Raw genomic sequence first — 14353 nt, 5'->3', positions numbered from 1 at the left:
TCCCTCCTCTGCTCCTCCTCATCAGTCCTCTTTTCCTGATCTGAATCCAGGGTCTCAGGACAGAGAGTCTCTTTGTTATACAGGCGGAAAAACCTCCTGAGAGAAACTGTGTTTTGTGATTTTGGGCTTTATGAATAAAGTGTTGCTGATCAGATGTTGTTTTTGTTGTTGTCCAACCCTGAGGTTTTCTAAACCTGTAACTATCACAGTCATAATCAATAGAGAGATCAATCATTATTGTCTTTTCTCCTGGTCTTCTTCAGGATATTAAAAAAAATAATAAAGGTGGTAAATGAAACGTGCCTTGCCTGGTCCATTATTAGTATCAGTATCAGTATTAGTATTAGTATTAGTATTATCAGTATTAGTATTATTAGTATTAGTATCAGTATTAGTATTAGTATCAGTATTAGTATTAGTATTAGTATTAGTATTATTAGTATTAGTATTATTAGTATTAGTATCAGTATTAGTATTATTAGTATCAGTATTATCAGTATTAGTATTATTAGTATCAGTATTATCAGTATTAGTATTATCAGTATCAGTATTAGTATTAGTATTAGTATTAGTATCAGTATTACTATTATTAGTATCAGTATTATCAGTATTAGTATTATTAGTATTAGTATTAGTATTGGTCGATTATCAGAGTGACAGAAATTTACTCTGCAATGAATTCAATTTAAGCAAAAATGCCACAAATTCACTGGTTCTTTCTCTGCAGAAGTAAATATTTTCTTGTTTTATTTCCCTTAAATAATTCTGAACTGAACATCTTTGGATTTGAATCAGTTTATCAGACAAAACATCAAGTTTCACTGTGTTTAGAAAAGTTTTTTTAAAAAGTGGGCATTTCTCAGCATTTTCTGACATTTTAACCAAACAAGTAATCTACTAATTCAAAACCAGGAAACTTAAAAGACCATGAAACAAACAAACCAAATAGAAAATCATTTTTTCAGCGGACAGGCCGCGTTTCAGATGAATGTCGATCTAATGTCTCATTATTTCCATCAGCAGCTCTTCTAAGTGTCTGAACGGTACGAGCCGTCCCTGAAGGCAGCACCGCGGTCAGGTGACCCGTCCAGGTAGATTCCAGGTTTGCTCAGAGACTGCAGGTGTGGCAGAGCACGTTTCCTGTTCACACAACAATCCAGGCGAGTTTTTCTCTGTGGTTTCTCATTAAACACTCATTAATTCACTCAGTTGGAGGAGGAATCAAAGAAACATTGAGGCTTTAGCAGAGCCAGAGGAGCCCAGAAGTGTATTACAACTAAGATCTTCAGTGTTTTCAAATGGGCATCAGATTTTTACTGAGGCTTCACTGTAAATGAGGAATCAGAGTTCAGATTCACAGAGCTCCTCCTCCTGGAGAGATTCAAAGCTCGATAAGCCCTCTGTCCTCTGAGGAAGTGACACTCAGACAGTCGTTGAGTCTCTGAGAGGTGAAATGGCGCAGAAAGGACTCCAGCTGGACCGTGAAACCCTCTCTTGTCCGGTCTGTCTGGATCTCCTGAGGGATCCGGTGGCGACTCCATGTGGTCACAACTACTGCACGAGCTGTATTAGAGCCCACTGGGATACAGAGGATGAGAAGGGGATCCACAGCTGCCCTCAGTGCAGGCAGACGTTCACACCGAGGCCTGTCCTGCTGAAAAACACCACGTTAGCAGCTGTAGTGGAGCAGCTGAAGAAGACGGGACTCCAGGCTGCTCCTGCTGATCACTGCTACGCTGGAGCTGAAGATGTGGCCTGTGATTTCTGCACTGGGAGGAAACTGAAAGCCCTCAAGTCCTGTCTGGTCTGTCTGGTGTCTTACTGTGAGCAACACCTGCAGCCTCACTATGAAGTGGCTGCATTAAAGAAACACAAGCTGGTGGAGCCGTCCAGGAAGCTCCAGGAGAACATCTGCTCTCGTCACGATGAGGTGATGAAGATGTTCTGCCGCACCGATCAGCAGAGTATCTGTTATCTCTGTTCTTTGGACCAACATAAAGGCCAGGACACAGTGTCAGCTGCAGCAGAGAGGACTGAGAGGCAGACAGAGCTGGAGAGGAGTCGCCTGAACATCCAGCAGAGGATCCAGGACAGAGAGAAAGACCTGAAGGAGCTCCAGCAGGAGGTGGAGGACATCTGCAGCTCTGCTGATGAAGCAGTGGAGCACGGCGAGAAGACGTTCACCGAGCTGATCCGTCTGATGGAGAGAAGGAGCTCTGAGCTGAAGCAGCAGGTCAGATCCCAGCAGGAAGCCGAAGTGAGTCGAGTCAAAGAGCTTCAGGAGGAGCTGGAGCAGGAGATCAGGGAGCTGAAGAGGAGGGACGCTGAGCTGGAGGAGCTCTCACACACAGAGGATCACAGCCAGTTTGTCCACAGCTACAGATCACTGCCAGCTCTCAGAGAGGACACACACTCATCCAGCATCAACATCCGTCCTCTGAGACACTTTGAGGACGTGACGGCTGCTGTGTCAGAGCTCAGAGAGAAACTACAGGACGCTCTGAGGGACCACTGGACAAACATCTCACTGACTGTGACTCAGGTGGACGTTTTACTGTCTCAACCAGAGCCCACGACCAGAGCTGGATTCTTAAGATATGCTCAACAGATCACACTGGATCCAAACACAGCTCATAGAAATCTGTTATTGTCTGAGGAGAACAGAAAAGTGACAAGAGTGAAAGAAGAACAGTCTTATTCTGATCATCCAGACAGATTCACTTACTGGGAACAGGTCCTGAGCAGAGAGAGTCTGACTGGACGTTGTTACTGGGAGGTGGAGTGGAGCGGGGAAGGAGTTGCTGTAGGAGTCACATACAAAAACATCAGCAGAGTCGGGAAGACAAACGACTGTAGGTTTGGACTCAATGACAAATCTTGGGCCTTTTATTATTACAACAACACTTGGAAGTTTTGGCACAACAACATAAACACTCCCATTTCAGGTCCTCGGTCCTCCAGACTGGGGGTGTACCTGGACCACAGAGCAGGTGTTCTGTCCTTCTACAGAGTCTCTGACACCATGACTCTCCTCCACAGAGTCCAGACCTGCTTCTCTCAGTCGCTCTACGCTGGACTTCATCCTTGCTTTTATGGATCCACTGCTGAGCTCGTTAAACTCAAGGAGTCAGACAGTGTTTGAGGGACACTGCCTTAAATTCTGTGTTCAGTTCTTTTTGTCCTCGTGTGTGTTGCTGACAGCTGATTGTAGGGACGTTTCTTTGCTCCACAGAGATCACCTGTCAATCAAACGCTGTGGGCGGGACTCTGCTGTGTTGTTCTGTAAGTGTGTGAGCGTCTTCAGGCGGCGCTCCTTCCTGTGTCTGTACACGCTGCTTCTACTTCCTGTCTGTCCGTCCTGTAGAGGGATCCCTCCTCTGCTCCTCCTCATCAGTCCTCTTTTCCTGATCTGAATCCAGGGTCTCAGGACAGAGAGTCTCTTTGTTATACAGGCGGAAAAACCTCCAGAGAGAAACTGTGTTTTGTGATTTTGGGCTTTATGAATAAAGTGTTGCTGATCAGATGTTGTTTTTGTTGTTGTCCAACCCTGAGGTTTTCTAACACTGTAACTATCACAGTCATAATCAATAGAGAGATCAATCATTATTGTCTTTTCTTCTGGTCTTCTTCAGGATATTAAAAAAAATAATAAAGGTGGTAAATGAAACGTGCCTTGTCTGGTCCATTATTAGTATTAGTATCAGTATTATTAGTATTAGTATTATTAGTATTAGTATCAGTATTATCAGTATTAGTATTATTAGTATCAGTATCAGTATCAGTGTTAGTATTATTATTCAGTTTATCAGACAAAACATCAAGTTTCACTGTGTTTAGAAAAGTTTTTTAAAAAGTGGGTATTTCTCAGCATTTTCTGACATTTTAACCAAACAAGTAATCTACTAATTCAAAACCAGGAAACTTAAAAGACCATGAAACCACTCAGCTGCATCAAACAGCCAAAACATCTGCATCCCATCATCCAAACTCCGTCAGAAACGGTCACTGATTTCACTCTGTTTTACTTGACATTTACGTCCTTTATTTTTCTCACCAAAACGGTGACGGGTAGCTGAGACATCAGTGCAGAGTGTAAATAATAACTACAAAAATGAACGATATCTATCCAAGTGCAATTATGCCATAACTTCTGTTAACCCCTTTCCTCGTGAGCAGGAACTTTATTTGCATTTTGGGGGGAAAAGTGTATTTCAAGCCTCACTTAGAGACATTTGTACCGTCACGTTGAACCAACAGATAATTCTTTTCTTTCTGTCCGTACTGTTCTCTGACCACTGCCAATATTAAGTGCCATGCAGTAGACTTTTCTTTATTGATTAGACTTTTCTTTATTGATCCCCCATGGGGGGAAATTCTCAAAACAAGAAAAGTTTGGAAGAGCTGCTGCAACTGGCTGCCACTCTCGTGGCACCATCTTGCCAATCCAGTATTTTTCCTCATGAATTTAAAAACAAATCCATCACCATCCCCCCACCCTGAAGGAAACCTCAGACTGGCTAACGACCTCAATGGCTTCTACTGTAGGTTTGAGAAGCAGTTCACACGTCCCAACCACACAATTGGACTCCCTGCAACCCCCACAGCCCCCATCAGACCCACCCGCCTGCACTAAGGATCTGTGAAGAGGATGTACAGTATATTCTGTATATGTTTGTGTGTGTGTGACCTCCAGGTCTGGGAGCAATGGCTGTATATAATAGTGCTGTTGTTACACCAGCCATGTACACACACTACTCACTAAAAGCTTGGGATATTCGGCTTTCAGGATGAACCTAAAATTCATTCTAACCTTTCCAGGTGAACTTAATGTGACCTTCTCTAAACCTTTGAATGCACATGTCCAACTGTTCAGTGTCTCAGTACTTTCTGCACCAGCTGCTGTTCTCTAACAAGAAGCTTAACAGCAACATTCACAACAGGTTTGATCCATGAATCCACCAATACATTTCCTGCTTCAGTTAGAATTGGTATTTAAACAGTCCTCCTCATCCTGCTGTTCACATTCTGACATCATGAGACCAAGACGACACCTAACAGTTGATCAACACAGAGACCGGAAGAGATACAGAGAGAGACCGGAAGAGACACAAAGATACCGGAAGAGATACAGAGAGAGACCGGAAGCTAGACCGAAAAAGTCACAAAAAGACAGAGAAGAGTCCCGGAGAGACCAGAAGAGTCGCGGAGAGACACAGAGAGACTGGAAGAGACACTTTTCTGTTCCGGTTTCTGTCCCAGCGGTGCAGCGCGCGGCCTGCTAGCAGCACTGTAGCATCAGGAGTGTGTGGATGTAGCCAGGTCTCTGTGATGGTGAGCACACAACAACCACCAACACAGTGATTTCCAGCCAGTTGCAGCTTTTGTGTACTTTGGATCTGGCTTTGGTGAGTTAGAGGCTCGGCAGCGGAGGTTTGAGTGGCTGCTTCCTTAGCCGAGCCAGTAGCACCGCGGCCCCGCTCTTGCTTCCTCTCGCGCCGCCGTCTGCGTCGCCTGCCGGACCCGAAAACAATCCACGGAGATCCCGCTGGTCGGGCTATCACTTCTAAAGCAGTGAAACTCAGACAGTCGTTGAGTCTCTGAGAGGTGAAATGGCGCAGAAAGGAGTCCAGCTGGACCGTGAAGCCTTCTTCTGTCCGGTCTGTCAGGATCTCCTGAGGGATCCGGTGACGACTCCATGTGGTCACAACTACTGCACGAGCTGTATTAGAGCCCACTGGGATACAGAGGATGAGAAGGGGATCCACAGCTGCCCTCAGTGCAGGCAGACGTTCACACCGAGGCCTGTCCTGCTGAAAAACACCATGTTAGCAGCTGTAGTGGAGCAGCTGAAGAAGACAGGACTCCAGGCTGCTCCTGCTGATCACTGCTACGCTGGAGCTGAAGATGTGGCCTGTGATTTCTGCACTGGGAGGAAACTGAAAGCCCTCAAGTCCTGTCTGGTCTGTCTGGTGTCTTACTGTGAGCAACACCTGCAGCCTCACTATGAATCAGCTGCCTTTAAGAAACACAAGCTGGTGGAGCCGTCCAGGAAGCTCCAGGAGAACATCTGCTCTCGTCACGATGAGGTGATGAAGATGTTCTGCCGCACCGATCAGCAGAGTATCTGTTATCTCTGCTCTGAGGACCAACATAAAGGCCACGACACAGTGTTAGCTGCAGGAGAGAGGACTGAGTGGCAGCCAGAGCTGACGATGAGTCGCCTGAACATCCAGCGGAGGATCCAGGACAGAGAGAAAGACCTGAAGGAGCGCCAGCTGGAGGTGGTAGCCATCAGCTACTCTGTTGATGAAGCAGTGGAGCACGGCGAGAAGACGTTCACTGAGCTGATCCGTCTGATGGAGAGAAGGAGCTCTGAGCTGAAGCAGCAGGTCAGATCCCAGCAGGAAACTGAAGTGAATCGAGTCAAAGCGCTTCAGGAGGAGCTGGAGCAGGAGATCAGGGAGCTGAAGAGGAGGGACGCTGAGCTGGAGGAGCTCTCACACACAGAGGATCACAGCCAGTTTGTCCACAGCTACAGATCACTGCCAGCTCTCAGAGATGACACACACTCATCCAGCATCAACATCCGTCCTCTGAGACACTTTGAGGACGTGACGGCTGCTGTGTCAGAGCTCAGAGAGAAACTACAGGACGCTCTGAGGGACCACTGGACAAACATCTCACTGACTGTGACTCCGGTGGACGTTTCACTGTATCAACCAGAGCCCACGACCAGAGCTGGATTCTTAGAATATGCTCAACAGCTCACACTGGATCCAAACACAGCTAATAGAGAGCTCTTATTGTCTAAGAGGAACAGAAAGGCAACAAGCGTGAAAGAAAAACAGCCTTATTCTGATCATCCAGAGAGATTCACCTTTTGGTCTCAGGCCCTGAGCAAAGAGAGTCTGACTGGACGTTGTTACTGGGAGGTGGCGTGGAAAGGGGTCGGAATTGCCGTAGGAGTCGCATACAAAAACATCGGCAGAGCCGAGTCATCATACGACTGCCTGCTTGGACTCAATGACCAATCTTGGGCCTTATATTATACCAAAAAAGATCATGAGTTTTGGCACAACAACATCAACACTCCCGTCTCAGGTCCTCGGTCCTCCAGACTGGGGGTGTACCTGGACCACAGAGCAGGTGTTCTGTCCTTCTACAGAGTCTCTGACACCATGACTCTCCTCCACAGAGTCCGGACCTGCTTCACTCAGCCGCTCTACGCTGGACTTCATCCTTCCTGTTATGGATGCACTGCTGAGTTTGTTAAACTCAAGGAGTCAGGCATTGTTTGGGCGACACTGCCTTAAATTCTGTGTTCAGTTCTTTTTGTCCTCGTGTGTGTTGCTGACAGCTGATTGTAGGGACGTTTCTTTGCTCTACAGCAGGGGTCGGCAACCTTCACTGCTCAAAGAGCCATTTGGTCCCGTGTCCCACAGAAAAGAAAACACCGGAAGCCACAAAATCCATCTGAAATTCAAAATGAAGATAACACTGCATATATTGTTTTTTCCCTTTCTGTTATGTATAAACAAACTACAGTGTGTTGCTTTGTAATCAATGGACTGCTACAGAGAAATGAAATGACATTTCTGAGTGCAACAAAACCATTTTGAAAAAGACGCTGGGTTGAAGGTTACTTTTAAATAAAATACACAATGTCTATTTTTGTCCTTCTTGTATTTAACGAGCTTAAATGATTTTGTGCCTTCATTCTTTTACTGCCAACCTGAATAACAAATGGACTACTTTACTGAACAATGGGGGAAAAAAATGAATATATGCAAAAGAATAGATAATTAAAATCTTCCTCTTACTTGGGTATTGTGATTTTAGCTGCTGAACCTCAGCGAACAGCGTCTACATGTCATCTTTTTAACATACGGTTGTCCCATTTTTGGGAGTACTTTAATTTACTACACATCAGTACAACCCTTTCTTAATATGTATAGATTCATGCCTTTACTAATGAAATAAATTGCCTTCGGAATACATGAACACAAATGAAATCACCTTTTTTTTGTATCGAAATAAATATACAATTTGGCAGAAATATATACAGAAAGGAACAATTTGCATATAAAAACATTTCCACTGATTTCCCTGGGAAAGAAAGTTTGCTTCCGGGTTTCCGGGTAGGACGCGAGTGAAATTACCGTAATGACGCCATATTGGCTGTAAAGCGCAACGTCTCAGCTTTCAGAAACCGTTGGAGTTTTTCCGAAAGCACAAACTGTGACGGAATTACGGTAATCCAGAGCCGGTGGGCCCGTCAGGTTTTAGAGTTAAAATAGTCATTATTTAGTTTTCAAAGCCACAAGGAGCCGCAGCAAAGGGATAAAAAGAGCCACATACGGCTCCGGAGCCTCGGGTTGACGAGCCCTGCTCCACATAGATCACCTGTCAATCAAATACTGTGGGCGGGACTCAGGCGGCGCTCCTTCCTGTGTCTGTACACGCTGCTTCTACTTCCTGTCTGTCCGTCCTGTAGAGGGATCCCTCCTCTGCTCCTCCTCATCAGTCCTCTTTTCCTGATCTGAATCCAGGGTCTCAGGACAGAGAGTCTCTTTGTTATACAGGCGGAAAAACCTCCTGAGAGAAACTGTGTTTTGTGATTTTGGGCTTTATTAGATTAGATTAGTCTTTATTTATCCCACTGTGGGGAAATTCACAGTCAGCAGAAGTTCACACATACACACATACTAGGTAAAAGTATAAATATATAAAAAATAAGATATAAAAAAGGAAAATATATATATATAGATACATATACAGTATATACAAAAAAAATTAATAAAGTGTTGCTGATCAGATGTTGTTTTTGTTGTTGTCCAACCCTGAGGTTTTCTAAAACTGTAACTATCACAGTCATAATCAATAGAGAGATCAATCATTATTGTCTTTTCTTCTGGTCTTCTTCAGGATATTAAAAAAAATAATAAAGGTGGTAAATGAAACGTGCCTTGCCTGGTCCATCATTAGTATTAGTATCAGTATCAGTGTTAGTGTCTATTAGTATCAGTATTAGTATTATTATTTCAGTTTATCAGACAAAACATCAAGTTTCACTGTGTTTAGAAAAGTTTTTTAAAAAGTGGGCATTTCTCAGCATTTTCTGACATTTTAACCAAACAAGTAATCTACTAATTCAAAACCAGGAAACTTAAAAGACCATGAAACCACTCAGCTGCATCAAACAGCCAAAACATCTGCATCCCATCATCCAAACTCCGTCAGAAACGGTCGCTGATTTCACTCTGTTTGTGTCTGTGAAAAGTGTATTTCAAGCCTCACTTAGAGACATTTGTACCGTCACGTTGAACCAACAGATAATTCTTTTCTTTTTGTCCGTACTGTTCTCTGACCACTGCCAATATTAAGTGCCATGCAGTAGACTTTTCTTTATTGATTAGACTTTTCTTTATTGATCCCCCATGGGGGGAAATTTTCAAAACAAGAAAAGTTTGGAAGAGCTGCTGCAACTGGCTGCCACTCTCGCGGCACCATCTTGCCGATCCAGTATTTTTCCTCATGAATTTAAAAACAAATCCATCACCATCCCCCCACCCTGAAGGAAACCTCAGACTGGCTGACGACCTCAACGGCTTCTACTGTAGGTTTGAGAAGCAGTTCACACGTCCCAACCACACAATTGGACTCCCTGCAACCCCCACAGCCCCCATCAGACCCACCCGCCTGCACTAAGGATCTGTGAAGAGGATGGGCGCCGGCTCTTTCAGAGACAAAAGATCAGGAAGGCTCCAGGACCTGATGGTGTGTCCCCCTCCTGCCTGAGAGTCTGTGCTGAACAGCTGCCCCCCACCTGCACACAGATCTTCAACCGGTCACTAGAGATGTGTGAAGTACCCTCGTGCTTTAAACGCTCCACCATCATCCCGGTCCCCAAGAAGCCCTCCATCACAGGATTAAATGACTACAGGCTCAAATGGATCAAACCTGTTGTGAATGTTGCTGTTAAGCTTCTTGTTAGAGAACAGCAGCTGGTGCAGAAAGTACTGAGACACTGAACAGTTGGACATGTGCATTCAAAAGTTTAGAGAAGGTCACATTAAGTTCACCTGGAAAGGTTAGAATGCATTTTAGGTTCATCCTGAAATTTCACCTGAAAGCTGAATATCCCTAACTTTTTGTGAGTAGTGTATATATATATTTATGGCAGTAATGATGACAACAGTACGCTCCCTCGGCAGGAAAAAGGGTGATGAACGGCAACATTCACAACAGGTTTGATCCATGAATCCACCAATACATTTCCTGCTTCAGTTAGAATTGGTATTTAAACAGTCCTCCTCATCCTGCTGTTCACATTCTGACATCATGAGACCAAGACGACACCTAACAGTTGATCAACACAGAGACCGGAAGAGATACAGAGAGAGACCGGAAGAGACACAGAGATACCGGAAGAGGTACAGAGAGAGACCGGAAGAGACACAGAGATACCGGAAGAGGTACAGAGAGAGACCGGAAGCTAGACCGAAAAAGTCACAAAAAGGCAGAGAAGAGTCCCGGAGAGACCAGAAGATTGTCGGAGAGACCAGAAGAGTCGCGGAGAGACACAGAGAGACTGGAAGAGACACTTTTCTGTCCCAGCGGTGCAGCGCGCGGCCTGCTAGCAGCACTGTAGCATCAGGAGTGTGTGGATGTAGCCAGGTCTCTGTGATGGTGAGCACACAACAACCACCAACACAGTGATTTCCAGCCAGCTGCAGCTCCGGATCGTCCGTTTTGTGTACTTTGGATCTGGCTTTGGTGAGTTAGAGGCTCGGCAGCGGAGGTTTGAGTGGCTGCTTCCTTAGCCGAGCCAGTAGCACCGCGGCCCCGCTCTTGCTTCCTCTCGCGCCGCCGTCTGCGTCGCCTGCCGGACCCGAAAACAATCCACGGAGATCCCGCTGGTCGGGCTATCACTTCTAAAGCAGTGAAACTCAGACAGTCGTTGAGTCTCTGAGAGGTGAAATGGCGCAGAAAGGAGTCCAGCTGGACCGTGAAACCCTCTCTTGTCCGGTCTGTCTGGATCTCCTGAGGGATCCGGTGACGACTCCATGTGGTCACAACTACTGCACGAGCTGTATTAGAACCCACTGGGATACAGAGGATGAGAAGGGGATCCACAGCTGCCCTCAGTGCAGGCAGACGTTCACACCGAGGCCTGTCCTGCTGAAAAACACCATGTTAGCAGCTGTAGTGGAGCAGCTGAAGAAGACAGGACTCCAGGCTGCTCCTGCTGATCACTGCTACGCTGGAGCTGAAGATGTGGCCTGTGATTTCTGCACTGGGAGGAAACTGAAAGCCCTCAAGTCCTGTCTGGTCTGTCTGGTGTCTTACTGTGGGCAACACCTGCAGCCTCACTATGAATCAGCTGCCTTTAAGAAACACAAGCTGGTGGAGCCGTCCAGGAAGCTCCAGGAGAACATCTGCTCTCGTCACGATGAGGTGATGAAGATATTCTGCCGCACCGATCAGCAGAGAATCTGTTATCTCTGTTCTTTGGACCAACATAAAGGCCACGACACAGTGCTTGCTGCAGCAGAGAGGACTGAGAGGCAGACAGAGCTGGAGAGGAGTCGTCTGAACATCCAGCAGAGGATCCAGGACAGAGAGAAAGACCTGAAGGAGCTCCAGCAGGAGGTGGAGGACATCAGCAGCTCTGCTGATAAAGCAGTAAAGCACAGTGAGAAGATGTTCACTGAGCAGATCCGTCTGATGAAGAGAAGGAGCTCTGAGCTGAAACAGCAGGTCAGATCCCAGCAGGAAGCTAAAGTGAGACGAGTCATAGAGATTCAGGAGGAGCTGGAGCAGGAGATCGGGGAGCTGAAGAGGAGGGACGCTGAGCTGGAGGAGCTCTCACACACAGAGGATCACAGCCAGTTTGTCCACAGCTACAGATCACTGCCAGCTCTCAGAGAGGACACACACTCATCCAGCATCAACATCTGTCCTCTGAGTCACAATAAGGATGTGAAGGCTGCTGTGTCAGAGCTCAGAGAGAAACTAGAGCACGCTCTGAGGGACGACTGGACAAACATCTCACTGACTGTGACTCAGGTGGACGTTTTACTGTGTCAACCAGAGCCCACGACCAGAGCTGGATTCTTAGAATATGCTCAACAGCTCACACTGGATCCAAACACAGTTGGTATGAAGCTGTTATTGTCTGAGGAGAACAGAAAAGCATCAAAATTAGAAGAAGAAGTGTCTTATTCTTATCACCCAGAGAGATACTGTTGCAGGGAACAGGTCATTAGCAGAGAGAGTCTGACTGGACGTTGTTACTGGGAGGTGGAGTGGAGCGGGGAAAAAGTTGGTGTAGCAGTCACATACAAAAACATCAGCAGAAGTACAAATGACAGAGAGAACGATGTGTTTGGACTCAATGGCAAATCCTGGGCCTTATCTTATGGCAAAAAAGAGAGTGCATTTTTGCACAACAAGATCAAAACTCCCATCTCAGTCCCTTGGTCCTCCAGACTGGGGGTGTACCTGGACCACAGAGCAGGTGTTCTGTCCTTCTACAGAGTCTCTGACACCATGACTCTCATCCACAGAGTCCGGACCTGCTTCTCTCAGCCGCTCTACGCTGGACTTAGTTCTTCCTATTTTAGAGCCTCTGCTGAGCTCGTTAAACTCAAGGAGTCAGACAGTGTTTGAGGGACACTGCCTTAAATTCTGTGTTCAGTTCTTTTTGTCCTCGTGTGTGTTGCTGACAGCTGATTGTAGGGACGTTTCTTTGCTCCACAGAGATCACCTGTCAATCAAACGCTGTGGGCGGGACTCTGCTGTGTTGTTCTGTAAGTGTGTGAGCGTCTTCAGGCGGCGCTCCTTCCTGTGTCTGTACACGCTGCTTCTACTTCCTGTCTGTCCGTCCTGTAGAGGGATCCCTCCTCTGCTCCTCCTCATCAGTCCTCTTTTCCTGATCTGAATCCAGGGTCTCAGGACAGAGAGTCTCTTTGTTATACAGGCGGAAAAACCTCCTGAGAGAAACTGTGTTTTGTGATTTTGGGCTTTATGAATAAAGTGTTGCTGATCAGATGTTGTTTTTGTTGTTGTCCAACCCTGAGGTTTTCTAAAACTGTAACTATCACAGTCATAATCAATAGAGAGATCAATCATTATTGTCTTTTCTTCTGGTCTTCTTCAGGATATTAAAAAAAATAATAAAAGGGTAAATGAAACGTGCCTTGCCTGGTCCATTATTAGTATTAGTATCAGTATTGGTCGATTATCGGAGTGACAGAAAGTTACTCTGCAACGAATTCAATTTAAACAAAAATGCCACAAATTCACTTGTTCTTTCTCTGCAGATGTGAATATTTTCTTTTATTTCCCTTAAATAATTCTGAACTGAACATCTTTTTAAAGGCATTTCTCAGCATTATCTGACATTTTAACTATCACTAATTCAAAACCAGGAGACGATGAAACAAACAAACCAAATAGAAAATCATTTTTTGAGCGGACAGGCCGCGTTTCAGATGAATGTCGATTAATTCACTGAAGTGTCTGAACGGTACGAGCCGTCCCTGAAGGCAGCACCGCGGTCAGGTGACCCGTCCAGGTAGATTCCAGGTTTGCTCAGAGACTGCAGGTGTGGCAGAGCACGTTTCCTGTTCACACAACAATCCAGGTGAGGTTTTTCTCTGTAGCTTCTCGTTAACTTCTTCTCTTTGGACGCATCTGTGTTAGAAACAGATTGTTCAGGATTCAGAACAGGTTTGTGTTTTTATAGAAAGACTGATTATTCCTCTCCTTTCTTTTCTTTTACTCCTGAAGCAGGCGAAAAGGTAAAGCAAGAATTTCCTACTGTTCATCTGAACAAATGACAATAAAGCAATTGGATTGAATTGGTGAACTTTTAAAATAAAATATCTCTGGCATCCATATTATTTCCAGTTTATAGTTAATAATCATATTCAGATGGAGAGAAAAGCTCTTTTCTTTGTTTAATTCTAACTTTCTGTGATGCAGTAATGAAGCTTTATGGAGGCCGAAGGGTTCATTATTATTTACTTTACATTCATCAGAGCAGCTAAGCAAACACGAAGAGGATGTTAATGTTTACAGGATGTTAATGTTAACAGGCGCTGCACAGCAAATGTATCATATTTATTATAATATAGCAATATTACACAGCTGCTGTTAGACAGGAAATCATGTCACACATCCTAAGCTTGACTTTATGACTGCTTTGTACTTTTATTATTATTTTTTATTAATGTAATGATTTCTAATTTGTTAGAGCAGCCAAATGTCTCAGTAGCAGAGTTCAACAGGACCAAAATAGCAATGATGATCCACTGATTGATCTTTTTCCTGCCTTTAAAGCATATAA

General features: G+C 45.1%; 3 protein-coding genes across 3 annotated transcripts; all 3 read left to right on the top strand.

Annotated features, from left to right (window-relative positions):
- The first annotated feature begins 1438 nt into the window (after window positions 1–1438).
- Window positions 1439–3581, top strand: LOC139203449 (tripartite motif-containing protein 16-like). The gene has a single exon (XM_070833196.1). It carries the CDS (start codon window positions 1454–1456, stop codon window positions 3140–3142), a length of 1689 nt encoding a protein of 562 aa, XP_070689297.1. The 5' UTR covers window positions 1439–1453; the 3' UTR covers window positions 3143–3581.
- A 1846-nt stretch (window positions 3582–5427) lies between these two features.
- LOC139204241 (tripartite motif-containing protein 16-like) lies at window positions 5428–7769 on the top strand. The gene has a single exon (XM_070834223.1). It carries the CDS (start codon window positions 5610–5612, stop codon window positions 7311–7313), a length of 1704 nt encoding a protein of 567 aa, XP_070690324.1. The 5' UTR covers window positions 5428–5609; the 3' UTR covers window positions 7314–7769.
- Window positions 7770–10700: 2931 nt separating this feature from the next.
- On the top strand, window positions 10701–13140 carry LOC139204037 (tripartite motif-containing protein 16-like). The gene has a single exon (XM_070833982.1). It carries the CDS (start codon window positions 10981–10983, stop codon window positions 12670–12672), a length of 1692 nt encoding a protein of 563 aa, XP_070690083.1. The 5' UTR covers window positions 10701–10980; the 3' UTR covers window positions 12673–13140.
- The last annotated feature ends 1213 nt before the right edge of the window (window positions 13141–14353 follow it).

The sequence above is a fragment of the Pempheris klunzingeri genome, chromosome 7 (assembly GCF_042242105.1).
Source record: "Pempheris klunzingeri isolate RE-2024b chromosome 7, fPemKlu1.hap1, whole genome shotgun sequence".
Classification (NCBI taxonomy): domain Eukaryota; kingdom Metazoa; phylum Chordata; class Actinopteri; order Acropomatiformes; family Pempheridae; genus Pempheris; species Pempheris klunzingeri.
This window is presented reverse-complemented; position numbering and strand designations above follow the sequence as displayed.